The 20,749-nt window shown below is 39.0% G+C and overlaps 1 protein-coding gene across 1 annotated transcript in view; it reads left to right on the plus strand.

Moving 5' to 3' along the window:
- LOC133608558 (inactive pancreatic lipase-related protein 1-like) overlaps positions 1-20,749 on the plus strand; it is a 43,092-nt gene that overhangs the window by 11,213 nt on the left and 11,130 nt on the right. The window contains exons 5-8 of the mRNA XM_061963871.1: positions 4,094-4,228; positions 5,508-5,616; positions 11,189-11,308; positions 14,581-14,697. Of these exons, the coding sequence (XP_061819855.1) occupies positions 4,094-4,228; positions 5,508-5,616; positions 11,189-11,308; positions 14,581-14,697 (481 nt within the window). The remainder of the gene's footprint in view (positions 1-4,093; positions 4,229-5,507; positions 5,617-11,188; positions 11,309-14,580; positions 14,698-20,749) is intronic.

Genomic DNA, 20,749 nt, shown 5'->3' on the forward strand with positions numbered 1-20,749 from the left:
CCAGCTTTCACTGTCACTGCCAACAAGTCCCCCAGTAGAACGAGGGAATCACCCTGGGGAGCACTCTCAAGTACTCCCTCGAGCGAATCCAAAAAGGGTGGGTACTCTGAGCTGCCGTTTGGCGCGTAAGCGCAAACCACAGTCAGGACCCGTCCCCCCACCCGAAGGCGGAGGGAAGCTACCCTCTCGTCCACCGGGTTGAACTCCAACGTGCAGGCTCTGAGCCGGGGGGGAAACAAGAATTGCCACCCCAGTCCGTCGCCTCTCATTGCCAGCAACGCCAGAGTGGAAGAGAGTCCAGCCCCTCTCGAGAGAACTGGTTCCAGAGCCCTTGCTGTGCGTCGAAGTGAGTCCGACCATATCTAGCCGGAACTTCTCGACCTCGCGCACTAGCTCAGGCTCCTTCCCCCCAGCGAGGTGACGTTCCACGTCCCAAGAGCTAGCTTCTGTAGCCGAGGATCGGACCGCCAAGTGCCCTGCCCTCGGCTTCCGCCCAGCTCACACTGCACCCGACCTCTATGGCCCCTGCTATGGGTGGTGAGCCCATTGGAGGGGGGCCCCACGTTACCTCTTCGGGCTGTGCCCGGCTGTGCCCGGCTGTGCCCCATGGGGACAGGCCCGGCCACCAGGCGCTCGCCATCGTGCCCCGCCTCCGGGCCTGGCTCCAGAAGGGTGCCCCGGTGACCCGCGTCCGGGCGAGGGAAATCTGGGTCCTTTATTTTTATTCGTCATGGAGGTCTTCGAGCTGCTCTTTGTCTGATCCCTCACCTAGGACCAGTTTGTCTTGGGAGACCCTACCAGGGGGCATAAAGCCCCCGGACAACATAGCTCCTAGGATCATTGGGACACGCAAACTCCTCTACCACGTTAAGGTGGCAGCTCAGAGAGGAGTCCAAAACGAATGGAAACAATAATTTCAGTTTATCCAGGGCAGTTCGAAGGGGAAGGGGTATGTTGCCTGTAAATTTTGTAGAACAGACTTCTCCATTAAACACTGTGGCCGAACGGATATACTCAGTCATGAACGGACAGCGAAGCACAAAGCGTTGGCAGCGCAGCACCGGTCCCAGCCCCCAGTATTATGGGCCACCTCGCTAAATGGAGACCCGATGGTGTAACATATGCAGAGACAAAGATGGCTATGCTGATAGCTGGAAGCAACATCCCGTTCTCATTTGCGGATGTCTTCAACAAATCCGTGAAGCATATGTTCCCGGATTCAGAGATCGCTCGCCAGTACGCAAATGGCAGAACAAAGGCTACTCAAATAGTGAAAGGTAAGTGTTTTTTTTTTTTTTAGTAAGTAAGCAGCAAGCACAGTACAGTTAGTAGAACAACTCTGTTTTCATTAGTGTATTTAGTATGTATGTAGTACAAACCCCGTTTCCATATGAGTTGGGAAATTGTGTTAGATGTAAATATAAACGGAATACAATGATTTGCAAATCATTTTCAACCCATATTCAGTTTAATATGCTACAAAGACAACATATTTGATGTTCAAACTGATAAACATTTTTTTTTTGCAAATAATCATTAACTTTAGAATTTGATGCCAGCAACACGAGACAAAGAAGTTGGGAAAGGTGGCAATAAATACTGATAAAGTTGAGGAATGCTCATCAAACACTTATTTGGAACATCCCACAAGTGAACAGGCAAATTGGGAACAGGTGGGTGCCATGATTGGGTATAAAAGTAGATTCCATGAAATGCTCAGTCATTCACAAACAAAGATGGGACAAGGGTCACCACTTTGTCAACAAATGCGTGAGCAAATTGTTGAACAGTTTAAGAAAAACCTTTCTCAACCAGCTATTGCAAGGAATTTAGGGATTTCACCATCTACGGTCCGTAATATCATCAAAGGGTTCAGAGAATCTGGAGAAATCACTGCACGTAAGCAGCTTAGCCCGTGACCTTCGATCCCTCAGGCTGTACTGCATCAACAAGCGACATCAGTGTGTAAAGGATATCACCACATGGGCTCAGGAACACTTCAGAAACCCACTGTCAGTAACTACAGTTGGTCGCTACATCTGTAAGTGCAAGTTAAAACTCTCCTATGCAAGGCGAAAACCGTTTATCAACAACACCCAGAAACGCCGTCGGTTTCGCTGGGCCTGAGCTAATCTAAGATGGACTGATACAAAGTGGAAAAGTGTTCTGTGGTCTGACGAGTCCACATTTCAAATTGTTTTTGTCCTCCGGACCAAAGAGGAAAAGAACCATCCGGATTGTTAGAGGCGCAAAGTTGAAAAGCCAGCATCTGTGATGGTATGGGGGTGTATTAGTGCCCACGACATGGGTAACTTACACATCTGTGAAGGCGCCATTAATGCTGAAAGGTACATACAGGTTTTGCCATCCAAGCAACGTTACCATGGACGCCCCTGCTTATTTGAGCAAGACAATGCCAAGCCACGTGTTACATCGACGTGGTTTCATAGTAAAAGAGTGCGGGTACTAGTCTGGCCTGCCTGTAGTCCATACCTGTCTCCCATTGAAAATGAACTGCTGAACAACTTAAGCTGTACATCAAGCAAGAATGGGAAATAATTCCACCTGAGAAGCTTAAAAAATGTGTTTCGTCAGTTCCCAAATGTTTACTGAGTGTTGTTAAAAGGAAAGGCCATGTAACACAGTGGTGAACATGCCCTTGAAATTCTAAGTTAATTATTATTTGCAAAAAAATAAAATAAAGTTTATGAGTTTGAACATCAAATATCTTGTCTTTGTAGTGCATTCAATTGAATATGGGTTGAAAAGGATATGCAAATCATTGTATTCCGTTTATATTTACATCTAACACAATTTCCCAACTCATATGGAAACGGGGTTTGTATATAAGGCTGTGCTTCTGGCTGCAAAGCATTGCACTTTCAAGTACAACAATGAGTAGATGAGTGTTATGTGTGTGTATACGTGTAAATAAATGAACACTGAAATTCAAGTATTTATTTTATATATATATATATATATATATATATATATATATATATATATATATATATATATACATATATATATATATATATATATATATATATAATATAATAAATATATATATATAATAAAATAAATATATATAAAGCTAGAATTCACTGAAAATCAAGTATTTTATATATATATATATATATATATATATATATATATATATATATATATATATATATATATATATATATATATATACTGACTTTTGATGATTTTCGCTGTAAATATACTCCTCCCTCTTAACTACGCCCCCGACCACGCCCCTGCCCCACCCCCCGACCACGCCTCCCCCACCCCCCACCCCCCCATCTCCCGAATTCGGAGGTCTCAAGGTTGGCAAGTATGTGTGGACATGTTAGTTGGATCCTTTCTAATAAGCTTCTGCCTTGGAGACTTTGTATGTGTAAGTAATATGCAACTATAATTATTTGTTACCTTTTTATATTGACAAATATGTTTTAGAATGCAATGTTGTTTAACAAAGGAAACTTTATTACGTATGTACTGTATAGCTTGCATGCTATTGTGTGCAACTGCTATCTCCTAGTAGCCTATAGCCTACCGTGTTTACCTTTTGTAAATGATTTGACTAAAATACAAGCAAAGACCAACCTTGTGTGCTTATTGGAGGACATTTAGATGCTAATTGGCTGTCCAGCATTGCACAAGTATTTTTCATAAATACATATAGATTTTACATTCAAGCACATATAATTTTTTTATTTTTTTTGATGACATCAGACCGATGATCCAATCAATATTGGATCGGGACACCACTCGTTATTGGGTTAGAATTATTCATATCTAATAATTGCAATAATCACTTTATTGCAATGGTTGATCAGAAATCAGTGAAGACCATCAACATCAAGCTAGCAAGAAGGTTTGAGGAGCAGGTTTTCATGACGCATGGAGGTGCCTCAATGCAGCATCGTAGACATATTTAACGACATGTAAATTATTCACTTTGATTTGGTATTCATGAGTGGTCTCGGAACATAATCCTAATAGCCTGAATCTACTGTACTGTGTTATTTATTTCAGTGAGCAAGCCTGTATTGTTTAGTAAAGTTGACAATTCCATTGCTGTTTGCAGGACATGTTGAAGTGGGAGAATATCAACTGCATTGCTGTGGAGTGGAAGAAAGGAATAAAGTGTCAGTATGCACAAGCAGCCAATAATGGCAGGGTGGTGGCTGCCCAGGTGGCATCCATGCTGACATTTCTCATGGTAAACAAAACCAGGAACACTCTTCCAGTTCAAGTCAGAATGAACAGCATGTGTACACAGACAGCATACAGTACATTCTAATGGATGGCAAAGTATTCAAATATAAAAATGTTTGGTAATATTGATTATACTTAAAATTTAACAAAGAATACATGTATTAAATATTTGTATTAACCTTTTTATGAAAAATTAAGATTCAGGAGTCTTTATTGTCCAAGACACAGAAAGCATCAAAGTTACATTTTACTCTCTAAGCAGTGCGATTACAATAGTGTATCTTATACTGTGACAATAAGAATGTAAGTGTACATAGTATACATTAAAGATACTTTTATGAAATGTAAAAAAGGAGCATAAACGGATAAAGTATGTACAATATGTGACTAGAAGCAACTGTGCAAACACTTTCAAATGTGCAAAAAAATATGTGGAAGAAAAATGTCTCATAAATAAAAAAACAAGGTGATGTAATAATAGCAAATAATACAAGTATTCCCTTTTATTGGATACAATTGTTTGATTCAAATAAAGTCAATAGTACAAAATAAGGAGAAAAAAAAGGAAAAACTGTTATTGACTATTTCACTAGCTTTATACATTAAATAACATTATTACAACAATATCAACAACGAACAACCACAAAATTTATGAGAAAAAGAAAAATGTTGAACCCATCACAATAGTATCAATACGATACAGAAACTACCCATATCAATACAATCGTCCTTCACTACATTGCACTTCAAATATTCACCACATAATTATTTTTGGGGGAGTGTGTGGTGTGTAAGCATTTTTGGCCTCAATTAAGAATTTTCAAGCAAAAAATGGCTAAATTACCCAAAACTATCTATAATACAGTAGTGTTGGCCACTAGATGGGACTTGACAGAGCAGAGCGTGCATTACTGTATTGGATTGAAGAGTGTAAAGGTGACTAAAGGGTGTTATTTCATGTTAGAGGGCTCTCTTTATGTTAAAAACAGTTTTTTATCCTCCAGCTATGGAAATATTTAAGTTATAATTAATAATTTCTAATTTGCCGAAATTCATCTATTGCGGTCATATCCGGAATAATTTACTAGCGATAAACGAGGGATTACTGCAAATTACTGCGCTATTTTCCGTGAAGACTCATAACATTGCATTGAGTTGTTTAGTACCATTTTGTTTTCATAATAATCATGCAAACAAATCAACAAAGATGCATACAGAAAGACTGAAGGATAGTGTCGTTATCGCAGTGCATTGAAACATACCTGTACCCGTTTGCTGCGCAGGGCAACTACAAGCAGACAGCTGAGAAGTTCTACGTCATCGGTCACAGCCTTGGTGCTCACATTGCTGGAGAAGTTGGAAGCAGGATCAGCGGCCTTGCTCGTATCACAGGTAAACTTTCCACCTGTTGGTTGACATGTATGCTTACCAGTGTTGGGACTAACGCGTTACCGTACGTTACGCTGTTACTTTCGGCGGTAAATAGTAACCTAACGCGTTATTTTTTATATTCAGTAACTCAGTTACCGTTACTACATGATGCGTTACTGCGTTATTTTACGTTATGTTTTATGTAGTATCGGCTGGAAACTGAGAAGATCTGAGTGTGTTTTATTGGAGCGCTGCAGAAGAGGCGACAGAGAAGAGGCGCACTCTGTGGGTGTGTATGTGTGTGTGTGGGGCGGGGGGGTGGGGGGGGGGGTTGTCTGTGTTTACTAACAAGACATCATGACGAATATATCTCCATGTCTTAACATGGAGATATTGTCATTACTTTTCTTTTGTCGACCACAAAGAAAAGAACATTTTAGTTGTAAGTTGTGTCTTGGATCAAAGATCCCATCTACTGCCCAAAACAGCAATTAAAATCTGCTGAAACAGCTACAAAAGCAACATGCTTCGACGAAGCTAGTAAAGAGAGACACACTACACCTCCTAAGCAACAGCGGCTGGATTTTAACAAGGCACTGCTAGCCAGGACAACATTGATAGAGCCATTGCAGCGTCTGTGCTAGAAGACATGCAGGCTATTTCTACAGTGGAGTCACCAGCTAATTAGCATGATACAGCAAATGGCACCTGGACAGCGAGTACATAAAAATGGAAAGCAAGCTAAAGAAGACACACTAAACTCTGCTTCTGCTCATCATTCAGCACCGAAAGTACACACACTCTGTCAATTCTCTTATATACTGTTGCTCTTTCATTCTAGAATTCTAGAGTGTTTGATTATCACATCACTCTAAATGTATAGACTATAAAGTTCACAAACATAAAGAGGGATCCTAGTGGGCCAGGCGAATCTTTCCTTTTCTCTAAACTAAAACTGGGGAAATGCGTAGTGTTCTGGGCTTCAGACATGATTTTATTTCAGAATTCTTTGAGAGAAAAAAATGCCTGGTTAGGCTTTGTGTATGTAGGGTGTGCCTTCCTTGGTTTACAGCTATGTTGTTATTATGCTGTTTCTTGCTTATGTACAAACGTATGTTATGTAGCAGCTATTTAAAATAGTTCTGTCAATTTGTTCTGGCCTGAAACAAATTGGCCCTTTGAAACATATCTTCGTCTTTGTGTGTTGTACGTAGACCACATTGCTTAGCAGAGTTCAGTGATGCAAATGCATGTCAAGTTGATCAACAGATGGTATTATTCTCCAGTGCAATAACAGTACTGAATGTTTGCATTTTTTAAGGCATTAAAGGGGGCCTTAAAAAAAAAAAGAGAAAAAAAAGTTTATATATAAGTAACTCAATAGTTACTTTTCACAGTAACGCATTACTTTTTGGTGTAAGTAACTGAGTTAGTAATTATAAATAAATGATAAATGGGTTATACTTGTATAGCGCTTTTCTACCTTCAAGGTACTCAAAGCGCTTTGACAGTATTTCCACATTCACCCATTCACACACACATTCACACACTGATGGCGGGAGCTGCCATGCAAGGCGCTAACCAGCAGCCATCAGGAGCAAGGGGTGAAGTGTCTTGCCCAAGGACACAACGGACGTGACTAGGATGGTAGAAGGTGGGGATTGAACCCCAGTAACCAGCAACCCTCCGATTGCTGGCACGGCCACTCTACCAACTTCGCCACGCCGTCCCAATTGAGTTACTTTTGAAATAAAGTAACTAGTAACTGTAACTAGTTACTGGTTTTCAGTAACTAACCCAACACTGATGCTTACATAATTTCACCCAATCACTGGCATCTACATCCCCAGAAAATTTAGACCCATATCTAATAAGTACTAAATAGTGTGTACAAACTAGAAAGTATACAATTATGTGTACAATTAGTGGGTGGTATCCTAAGTCTGTGTGTACAATTGATAAGTACAAAAGTGATCGCCATATTTAAATGATTGTGTGTGTACTACTTGCTGTCACCATGGAGACACATATTTGCTGCACATTCATGACATCATGCTCCAATATGTGTTTGTTTGTCTTGTTGTTGAACATGCAGCACACAAAAATAATCTGCAATCTTCCAAAACGCCTGAAACAACTGTGATGGTGCGCTTGCTCGAATGATCCAGACGCAAGAAAATGCACGATGCAAGATATATTTTTTAATAGGATATTTATTGATAACATATTTTATATTACAAATTTACCTTCGGGTACTAATAAAGTAACCTAACCTGATCTGCCATATGATAAAATGAACGCCAATAAGCAGACACCAAAACGAATCAATTGAATTTGTTTCAGTGCCTTTTCGCTTCAAATCATCCACTTAACTCATCCAGCCGCTATAAATGTAATTTGCTGGATACATAATATGGCTAATATTTTCAATTTTGACAGTCTGAATGTATTGACACATGCACAAGTGTAGTGTTTTCACATTATTGTCTGTCTTTGCACCGATCACCTCCTTCTCGCCACATCCATTTGTGCGTAGCTAAAATCAGCTAAATTATTACATTTCCCATCCTCCTCAGTATTACACAAACCGGCTAAATGGATTGTGTGAACTATTTTGATGAATTAACAGACCTAATCCTCTGCGCATCAGCTAAGTAGATCATTGTTGCATGCTCTCAAGTTTGCACATGTTTTAACTAGGGATGATGCTCGAAACCGTTTTTCCCGGTTGTTCGATAAGAAAAGAACCGAATCCTCGGACTCAAATCCCTTTTTGAGAACCGATACCAGTTATCGAGACCACTATAGTAAAGAAAAAGAGTTGGTTCTTTATTCGAATCCCTGAGAACGAATCCCTTCCCACAGGAAATGCCCTGTGGGACGCAATGTTATGCCAATTTGATTGTAGACTCTTACTGACAACTTGTGGCGATATGAAAATACTACGCGTCATTAGTTTGGACACTTTCGGGTTGGCGAGTCAGTTCAGTTCATGAGACAATTGAGAAGTAGACAAGTTGCTACAAGCTTTGGAAAAGATAAGTCTGTAAGTAAACTGTTTAACTTGTTTATATAACTCAATATTAAGGTGGAAAGTGTTTCAATTTGATAGTAAGATGTCTATTGAAAAACGATTTTTGTGCACTGTTTCAATGGATGTTTTGAGGACTTAAAATGGCTGCCAGTCGTGTATATCCACCATCGAAATAGTTTCAACACTCAGAAGTATTTGTTTGAAGATAGTACTGTATATTTGTGTGAAGCTAATATTTACATATTGTGTATTACATTTCAGTATGTTAATTGAATCACATAGCTTATACATTTGTCATTGTGTGTATTTCAGTTTAAAATTAAAATAAAATAACAGTCCAGTGCAAGACAAAAGTAAAGATAGAAAAAGACAAAGCAAGATCAACAACAATAAAGAGCCTAAATGGATTAATCTGCTTTGGAACTTTATTAGACGTCTGGGATTGTTTTTTAGCTGTCTGCCAAGCTGTATAACCTCAACACGTATATAGTGAGGGCAGAACAGGCAATATGCAATTATTGCCAGGTTTCGGTCTCATGTAAGGGAAGAATTGTTGATTGATGACTGTGGTGTTCCTAGTGTCATAGTGTGTGTAGTTAGTATGTACCAATAGCAGCAGAAGTGCACTTTTTGGAGAGCTGTATTATTTTCAGTTTTGTGCCCAAGGGACTGATTTTATTTAACACTATGTTATTATTTATACACCTATAGTGATCACAGAGACAGGTGGTTTTTGTGTTACTGTATATGTTTGTTTTTCTGAAAAATCCCACTTAATATACTTCAGGTGACAACAGTCAATATATATATATATATATATATTTTTTTTTAGGGGGGTAACAGTCAATATTTATTTATTTATTTTATTTTATTCTTATAAAATAAAAGTGAGCTTTTGTTAAACCAAATATTGTGTTTTTTCCATATACAACAACCTATCTGGAATCGATAAGGAATTGGTTCAATAAGAGGATTCGATAATGGGCTCAAACTCGATAATTTCTTATCTAACATCATCCCTAGTTTTAACACTCGCAAATCTTTAATAGATCACACCCTGAATGCGGGATTAAATGTACTGTAAAATAATTTATTTTATAAAGGAAATCAAAGTCTCCTGCACTAGGTGCAAGACACTACATACTAGGATTAGAGGGAGAGGGAGAGAGAGACATAGAGATGCTTTGTTGACAGACAAGAAGAGATGCTGCAGTTGCATAAACTGACAACAATTCAATGCATTACACTTTATGTGGTTAAGATAAAGCTGTTTGTAGTGATACATTTGGCCAGCAGGTGTAGTCTTGTGCGGAAGCATGCATTGAAGCTTTGAGAAATTCTTGAAACAGTCCGGCTCAGGTGGTTCAATGTCTCACGAGGCTCAATCTGACCATCACTAGTTAAAAGTAAGACACTCTTTACTTCAGATGAGGGAGTCAGTGGAATGACTTGTGCTGGTTAAAGCAATTTTCCTTCGTTGGGTCTCATAGTCGCCATGTTGTTGTGGCACAGCCGGTTTTACGCAAGTTTAAATTGGCTGACTCACGCAAGGATGTTTAAGTAAATGTCTACTATATATATGGATAATCCACTAATGTCACTTACATATGGCAGCAACGTCACAAAAGGAGCAAATTCTACACGGACCGTTTGGAGGAAGTATGAGGGAAGGCAAGATTGTTTTATAAATATCTTTGCAATGCCTCCACGTTTGATTTCAAAATTTCCGGGACTTATGCAGATTCCAAATAAGCAGGTACCAACAGGTAAAAACAAAGTTGATTTTGCGTAACAGGGCCAAGTTTAATAACAAAACAATGTAGGTAAAATTCACACTATAGTGGTGTCCAATAGGGTTGTCATTCAGTCCTGTTAATTCTATGCTAAAACTCATTCCTGTTATGTTACTTTTTGTCCTGTTTCTCAAAAGAGTTATCTTCATCTTAGAAACCTTGTTTGAAATGCAATAAAGTTGTGTAAAAAGAACAAATACAGATTTTGAGTAGTTGAATGTGTATTTTTTAGATTTAGAGTTTTAAAAAGACAAATGTAACTTAGTATTTGAAAGATTTACAACAAACAAATTACACTCATTCAGTAGTATGGCTCACATATATTTCTTATATACAGTATACAGAACAGTGGTTCTCAAACGTTTTATCACCAAGTACCTCCTAAGAAAACATTTTGCTATTCAAGTACCACCATAATGACCAACATTAAAGTACAGTAGCATAGTAGGCCTAAGCATTAAAAACCAGGCCTAGGTTTTATTTAATATTTTCGGCCATTGTAACATTACACACAGCTTGAACAGTAACACTGTCTGAAAATGATACACTGTACCTACGTAATGAATCAAAAAAATAACTTTGATTTAATTAAGTGATTCTTTGGCTACCACTAGATGGAGCGCGCATACCACTAGTGGTACACACGTACAATAGTTTGAGAATCACGGTAGTGGTATATATACACACAGTAGAATATATATAGTCTTATACATGTATATACAGTACATCTTGCATTTCAGGATCGTTGTTGTGTTTTGCTTTGCAGGACTGGACCCAATTGAACCTTATTTCAGTGACACAAATGCGACCGTGCGTCTGGACACGACTGATGCCACCTTTGTGGACGTCATTCACACTGACGGATTTCCTTTCAACACCAAACTGGGTACACATTTTTATTGCTGATAATATTTCACAGTTTAAATGTGTTTATCAAAACACAAATAATGCAGCAGTATGCTACACCTCTACACGAGTATTTATTTAAAACCTGGCCAAAATACGGCTCGTTAAGATTTTCAAACCGGCCCAGCAGACGTTTTCCTTTTCTTTTTTTTTTTTAAACCATTAACATTGAAACTGTAGCCACCGTTACGATGTGCATTGCTGTTTTAAAATTACCGCAAGTCTTGAACTATAGAAAGTACTTCAATGGGTGGAATTTTCACTTTTGAGTGATACGATTATTACGTTACAGCCGCTCCAGGCAGACGTGGTACAAAGAAGAGTGGGTGGGGTTTACAGAGCAGAAAGCCCGAGAGACACGGGTGTGTGGTACGGATGCGGAAGCGGATTTGTACAACAAAGTTCTGCAGAAATGTGATTCTACCATTTTGCATTCATATTTTGAGGTGTTTGTCGCATTCTTTTTGGTCTGAAAAGTAAAAGGAGAAGCCACATCAGGCGCACTGTTTATAGGTTCTTAATATTCTACAGTGGTGTGCCGTCAGGGCCAGCAAGGCCTTCTCTGATGGCCTAACATAACCAGAAATCATGATTATAATTAAAGATAAAAGTAATTTTAAATGGACTTTCCCTAAATATCTACAAGTATTCATATTCTCTCCATGAATTAATTTAAGTGGACCCCGACTTAAACAAGTTGAAAAACTTATTCGGGTGTTACCATTTAGTGGTCAATTGTACGGAATATGTACTGTACTGTGCAATCTACTAATAAAAGTCTCAATCAATCAATCATACTACGCTCCTTCCAGCGCTGTTTTTAGTTTATAGAGTTTTGATCCAATCCGAATTCAGCTAGTTTATGTTGCCATGCTGTACCAAATCTGCCAGAAGCCTTCAGATTCAGCAATGCGAGCGTCCGTGCGTTGTCAGTAAGGCCTTCTAGATGGCCTAAGGCAGATATATAGTGATGTTATGAGCCAGGTAACATAAGAACTCCATTACCCAGCATGCCACAGTAGTGAAGAGCATGTGCATTAACCCCATTTAGAGTGTTGAATGTAGACATGCCGGCAGCGGGATGTTATTGACGAGCATGCTGTGGAGTAAACTTTAAGAACTCAGCCAACACGCCTCATCTGCATCTTTTATGATTAGACAAGACAACACATATATTTGCAAGGCCATTTTCAAGAAGGATATTTAAAGAGAAACTACATCTTGTGAGACCATATCGGCCAACTCCGGAAGCTAGCTCATCTGTTGATGAAATGTCAGTTCAGATATTTTATTTCTTTATTTTTTCACGTTTAAAATGTTTTTTGCAATTTTTTATTTTGACAGTAGATATGTTTTAATTGCTTATTGTGTATTGATTTTTAAATGCGCCAGAAAAAACCCCGTCTTGTACAATGCCCAGTAGTGCGTAAATGTGTTTCTGTGTAGTATTTCTCCAGCAATGGTCATGTGGTGACATCAATTATGGTATTTTGAGAGGTAATCATTGAAGTCGGACATCCCTGACATCCATACTTGCCAACCTTGAGACCTCCGATTTTGGGAGGTGGAGGTGGTGGGGGGGCGTGGTCGGGGAGGGGGGTCGGGGGCGTGGTTGGGGGCGTGGTTAAGAGGGGAGGATTATATTTACAGCTAGAATTCACCAAGTCAAGTATTTCATATATATATACTATATACTGTATATAAGAAATACTTGACTTTCAGTGAATTCTAGCTATATATATATATATATATATATATATATATATATATATATATATATATATATATATATATATATATATATATATATATATATATATATATATATATAGAGAGAGAGAGAGAAATACTTGAATTTCAGTGTTCATTTATTTACACATCTATACACACATAACACTCATCTACTCATTGTTGAGTTAAGGGTTGAATTGTACATCCCTGTTCTATTCTCTGTCACTATTTTTCTAACCATGCTGAACACCCTCTCTGATGATGCATTCTGCTTCGTCTCCTTGTTGTGTGCGCAGTTGTGCATTGCACTCTCTGAAAGCCGTAGATGTTATTGTCACATATGCATGTACAGTAGATGGCAGTATTGTCCTGTTTAAGAGTGTCACAACATTGCTGTTTACGGCAGACAAACTGCTTTACGGTAGACGAAAACGTGACTGCTGTTGTTGTGTGTTGTTGCCGCGCTGGGAGGACGTTAATGAAACTGTCTAACAATAAACCCACATAAGAAACCAAGAACTCGCCCTCGATCATTCTACAGTTATAACGTGATTGGGCAGGCACGCTGTTTATATTGTGGGAAAGCGGACGTGAAAACAGGCTGTCGACACGTCACTCAGGTCCGCATGGACCTACAGGGGGCGTGGCCTCCAGCTCCGCCTGAATATCGGGAAATGTTCGGGAGAAAATTTGTCCCGGGAGGTTTTCGGGAGAGGGGCTGAATTTCGGGAGTCTCCCGGAAAATACGGGAGGGTTGGCAAGTATGCTGATATCATCGGTTTTGGCATCAGCACATCTGAACTGTTCATAACAAAATTGCCACCCACATAACCATTCTGCTCTTTTATAGGGCTTCTCATGCGCCATTGTTGCCATAGGTTAGCCTACCAACACAATCTAACGTTTCTACACGTCAAAACAGTCGGCCTACGGTCGTGTGTCGTCATAGTGTTAAAATAAAGGAACTCAAAGATACTGATGCTATCTAACCCTCATATCTCTCTGACCTAACCTAAGATTAACTACATAGACAACAAACTAAACCCCTGTGAGTTGGTATGGTCTGATGTTGTCTGTGATGACATCATCAACCTCACAACCTGGCGACTCTGCCCCAAACATTTCTGAAGGTGAGTTGCCAGCACATGTAAGTTTCTTGCAACAGATAGCTTAATACATCTAACTGAAACAAAATGAAACCAGTACTACTAATAACGCTAGCAATCCAAAACCATAATGACGTGAATTAGACCTTTTAAGGTGAGTGATGAGTACCAAATCATCCACTGTCCCACATGATCACATTACATTTACTTGAAGAACTTAAAAAAACGTACAACTGTTTTAAGTTTCAACATGTAAAAGTTTAACAGATCCACTTAATTAGATCCACTTCTTTCTTAACCTTTGGGACATGTTGAACTGTGCAAATGCAAGAAGGTGATGTTCCTTCATGCACCTTGTTCAGCATGTCTGAAACTAAATATTGTGAATAAATAGTTTGTGTTTGCACCATTGCAGGTCTTGGTATGGGGCAGCCAATAGGCCACATTGACTTCTACCCCAATGGAGGGGAAGTGATGCCTGGTTGCAAGACTAACAAAGGCACAGCAAGAGACCTGGATGCTATCTGGGAAGGTAACTATTTAAACGCAAACCTATTTTCATAAAACCTGTTGAATTACATGATGACATTTTTAACATGAGTTTTATTGGCTTATAATCTTTTTATTTATTTATTTTTTTTTTTATGTCCTGTCCAGCTTCTCAGGCAAATCATATAGTTTATGTAGATGCCCATGTCGGCTGTTCAGATTTACTTTATAAAAGAGAAGTGTAGGATACTTCTCTTGTTGCCTTATTTGTATTTGACTTTATTAAATGTATTTATATTATCATTTGGTGCAGCCGGGCCGGAGCAGGAGGGGATAGAAAGAGAAAAAAAAAGAAGACAGAGGGGGAAATTGTGGGGACAAGAGGGGGATTAGACAGAGAGACAAAAACAACAACAGCAAACAACAACAACAACATCAATAGAGCAACATCAGCAAATACGACATGTACAAATATGATGGTAAAAGTAATAGCAAATAAGCAGCTAGCGAAAAATAAAAAATAATACAGAAATGACAATGAGCATTATTACACTACAAATGGATCAATACAAATACCAATAGAAATAGCGCTATTGATAAAGAACACTACCAATACTTTACCTTTATTATCAACAATACAGTTGTTCAAGTGCAACAATACATATATGTAATGATAACTTGACATACGAAAGAATGCAGAAAAATGGAGGGGGAGAAAGAGAAGCAACCTACATTAACCTTGTAGATTGTTATAGTAAATATAGGTTAAGCTTTGTCAGTGTGCCATGTGTTATACCCAGTTTACCCTCGGGCAACAACGTTAATATATGTTTGATGAAACGTGATTATGTGCATGAATGTAAGTATGCATATGTACTTGTATATGTACAGAATGTGTATATGTGTTTGTACAATGAATGTATATGTACAGAATGTGTATATGTGTTTGTACAGTGAATGTATATGTACAGAATGTGTATATGTGTTTGTACAGTGAGTGTATATGTACAGTATGTGTATGTGTATGTTTGTATAATGAATATGCGTGTGGGTGTACGAACTTTAAGTATGTAAATATGTACTGTATTTGTGTATGTATGTGGGAGCCTAGGTACCTATGTATGTATGTGAGCATATGTCATACTTGCCAACCTTGAGACCTCCGATTTCGGGATGTGGGGGGGGGGGGGGGTTTGGTTAAGAGGGGAGGAATATATTTACAGCTAGGATCCACCAAGTCAAGTATTTCATATATATACAGGTAAAAGCCAGTAAATTAGAATATTTTGAAAAACTTGATTTATTTCAGTAATTGCATTCAAAAGGTGTAACTTGTACATTATATTTATTCATTGCACACAGACTGATGCATTCAAATGTTTATTTCATTTAATTTTGATGATTTGAAGTGGCAACAAATGAAAATCCAAAATTCCGTGTGTCACAAAATTAGAATATTACTTAAGGCTAATACAAAAAAGGGATTTTTAGAAATGTTGGCCAACTGAAAAGTATGAAAATGAAAAATATGAGCATGTACAATACTCAATACTTGGTTGGAGCTTCTTTTGCCTCAATTACTGCGTTAATGCGGCGTGGCATGGAGTCTATGAGTTTCTGGTACTGCTCAGGTGTTATGAGAGCCCAGGTTGCTCTGATAGTGGCCTTCAACTCTTCTGCGTTTTTGGGTCTGGCATTCTGCATCTTCCTTTTCACAATACCCCACAGATTTTCTATGGGGCTAAGGTCAGGGGAGTTGGCGGGCCAATTTAGAACAGAAATACCATGGTCCGTAAACCAGGCACGGGTAGATTTTGCGCTGTGTGCAGGCGCCAAGTCCTGTTGGAACTTGAAATCTCCATCTCCATAGAGCAGGTCAGCAGCAGGAAGCATGAAGTGCTCTAAAACTTGCTGGTAGACGGCTGCGTTGACCCTGGATCTCAGGAAACAGAGTGGACCGACACCAGCAGATGACATGGCACCCCAAACCATCACCCAACCATGCAAATTTTGCATTTCCTTTGGAAATCGAGGTCCCAGAGTCTGGAGGAAGACAGGAGAGGCACAGGATCCACGTTGCCTGAGTCTAGTGTAAAGTTTCCACCATCAGTGATGGTTTGGGGTGCCATGTCATCTGCTGGTGTCGGTCCACTCTGTTTCCTGAGATCCAGGGTCAACGCAGCCGTCTACCAGCAAGTTTTAGAGCACTTCATGCTTCCTGCTGCTGACCTGCTCTATGGAGATGGAGATTTCAAGTTCCAACAGGACTTGGCGCCTGCACACAGCGCAAAATCTACCCGTGCCTGGTTTACGGACCATGGTATTTCTGTTCTAAATTGGCCCGCCAACTCCCCTGACCTTAGCCCCATAGAAAATCTGTGGGGTATTGTGAAAAAGAAGATGCAGAATGCCAGACCCAAAAACGCAGAAGAGTTGAAGGCCACTATCAGAGCAACCTGGGCTCTCATAACACCTGAGCAGTGCCAGAAACTCATCGACTCCATGCCACCCCGCATTAACGCAGTAATTGAGGCAAAAGGAGCTCCAACCAAGTATTGCGTATTGTACATGCTCATATTTTTCATTTTCATACTTTTCAGTTGGCCAACATTTCTAAAAATCCCTTTTTTGTATTAGCCTTAAGTAATATTCTAATTTTGTGACACACGGAATTTTGGATTTTCATTTGTTGCCACTTCAAATCATCAAAATTAAATGAAATAAACATTTGAATGCATCAATCTGTGTGCAATGAATAAATATAATGTACAAGTTACACCTTTTGAATGCAATTACTGAAATAAATCAAGTTTTTCAAAATATTCTAATTTACTGGCTTTTACCTGTGTATATATATATATATATATATATATATATATATATATATATATATATATATATATATTTAAGAAATACTAAGTCAAGTATTTCATATATATATATATATATATATATATATATATATATATATATATATATATATATATATAAGAAATACTAAGTCAAGTATTTCATATATATATATATATATATATATATATATATGAAAATATATATATAAAATACTTGACTTAGTATTTCTTATATATATATATATATATATATATATATATATATATATATATATATATATATATATAAAAATATATATATATATATAAGTCAAGTATTTCATATATATATATATATATATATATATATATATATATATATATATATATATATATATATATATATATATATGTATATATATAAAATAAATACTTGAATTTCAGTGTTCATTTATTATTTTATTTTAGTCACATATACACACACACAACACTCATCTACTCATTGTTGAGTTAAGGGTTGAATTGTCCATCTTTGTTCTATTCTCTGTCACTATTTTTCTAACCATGTTGAACGCCCTCACTGATGATGCATTGCTGTGTGGCACGCAAAAAGTGCGTTCATCAAATGCACTAGATGGCAGTATTGTCCTGTTTAAGAGTGTCACAACATTGCTGTTTACGGCAGACAAACTGCTTTAGGGTAGACGAAATGCTGTTGTTGTGTGTTGTTACCGCGCTGGGAGGACGTTAATGAAACTGCCTAACAATAAACCCACATAAGAAACCAAGAACTCGCCCTCCATCATTCTACAGTTAAAACGTGATTGGGCAGGTACGCTGTTTATATTGTGTGCCTGAGTTTCGGGAGATTTTCGGGAGAAAATTTGTCCCGGGAGGTTTTCGGGAGAGGCGCTGAATTTCGAGAATCTCCCGGAAAATCCGGGAGGGTTGGCAAGTATGGCATATGTGAATTTGTATGTACAATATATTCGACTCCCAGAGTGCGTGGGAGCCAGAGCACGGCCCTATCACCCCCGAGAGCCCAACCCACAAACAGTAGGCGTGGTGCCCAGGGAACCAGGGACCACCGCCCCCACGCAGCCAAGCCGGCCAGCGACAGGAACCCCAGAGCCCGGCCCACCGCACCGCCCACAGACAGACGCACCCGGCAGAGGACAGGGCACGGGAAAAGCAGGGGACAGCCAGACCCCAAGCTAGCGAGAGACCACACACCACACGGGCAGAAAGGCGGGACGCCCCGCCCGAGGGACCCAGAGACTCCCCGCAACCGGACGCGAAGACCGTCCCCGCCCCACCGGCAACCGGGCCCCCACGAGCCCACCCCCCACCCCCGGAGAGCGCGGCGAGGCCAGCCCCCGGCCACCCCACCCAAATCGGCCGCCGCAGGACCACCCACCCCACCTGCAGGGACCCCAACGATGGAAATGGAACAACCAGCAACTGCCCCGCCGAGCTCCCCCCCTGAGGGAGGGGAAAAATAAAAAAATAATATGAATAAAATATATTAAAAAATAAATAAATAAAAATAATAATAAAAAAAAATTGTTGGCTTATAATCAAGTAAGAACATTTTAATTATATTATTTTCCCAAACGTATTTAGTTTATGTTCATACTAATAATTATAATCCCATCAGCATCAAGGTTTTGTGCTGCCTATTCCAATACCGATCATCCTTGAGTGAGATTGGTAATGATCTCTTGTATCAAAGCGGCTGTTTGCAACCTTTACACAAATGCCTAGAGAGCGCTAACTTTCCAAAGGGGTTTAACCCAAAGAGGACGTTGTCATCTTTCAGCCATAACTTTGGTTGCGCTACTCCGAATGAAACGATTTGTTTCTTAAAAAGTTTTTTCCATGTTCAGTTTTATGATTCTTTATTTCAAATTATTTCATATATCAACAATACACTGGGAAATAATTTTAGCCCAGTTACAGTAATTCCTGCCAGACGAAAGACTCATCAGAGAGTTAAGAGTACAAAGTATGTAAATTGGTTATACTTGTATAGCGCTTTTCTACCATCAAGATAGAAAATAGTGTCAAAGCTCTTTGACACTATTTCCACGATATATACAGTATATAAATGATATCCAACCATCCATTTTCTACCGTTTGTCCCTTTCGTGGGTCGTGGGGAGTGGCTCCAGCCTATCTCAGCTGCATTCGGGCGGAAGGCGGCATACACCCTGGACAAGTCGCCACCTCATCTCAGGGCCAACACAGATAGACAGACAACTTTCACACTCACATTCACACACTAGGGCCAATTTATATATATATATATATATATATAAATATATATATATATATATATATATATATATATATATATATATGGATATACACAACCTGGGGATAGGTTGATTGGCAACGCAAATAATTGGTTATGCAGGAATTATGCATTTATTTAAAGGGGAAATGCATTTTTTTTTTAAATTTTGCCTATTGTTCACAATCCTTACGTCTTTCAATCCACACGTCTTTTAGGTTGAGGGAGCGGTGGGGGGATTTTAAAGATGATAAAAAACGCTTGCAAGATGTGGCTAATGGGAGTCACCGTTATAGCCTTCAAAGCCCTTTAAAACAACTTCAAACCCCTCCATCAACGTTTTATATACTCACTGCAAATATATTATTATATAATGTAATATGTTCAATATTTACCGTATTTTCATTTTACACAATACCAGAACTTCTTTCCTCAGCGCAATTATTTCCGTTTCACTTGCAGCACACTTCCAACTTCTAGCAACAAATGTGTGTTCCTACTTTCGGAGACAAAAATGTGTGTGTGCGAATCATGGCAGATTTGGTAACAAACAAGGAATATGACTATTTTTGGACAAATTAGGATTCACAACCTTTTCTTTTGAACCTGAATATACGAAGGATGAACTGTTATTTATAAAAGCGAGCACGAAGAAGGGTGAGTCGTTGGAGCAGACGGACGCCGAAAAAAGGGAGGTCATTCAGCGTGACTTGGTCACGCTGAATGAAAACATCCATAGACAGATGTACATAAATATTCACACCTAGAAAAGTCACAGGACCAACACAGATACACAGAAAAACATTCAAACTTACATTCACACACTACGGGCAATCTAGTGTTGCCAATCAACCTATCCGCAGGAGCATGTCTTTGGATGTGGGAGGAAGCCAAGGTACCTGGAGAGAACCCACGCAATCATGTGAGAACATGCAAACTCCACACAGAAAGCGACCAAACCCAGGACCTTC

Source organism: Nerophis lumbriciformis, linkage group LG02 (genome assembly GCF_033978685.3).
Source record: "Nerophis lumbriciformis linkage group LG02, RoL_Nlum_v2.1, whole genome shotgun sequence".
Taxonomy (NCBI): Eukaryota; Metazoa; Chordata; class Actinopteri; order Syngnathiformes; family Syngnathidae; genus Nerophis; species Nerophis lumbriciformis.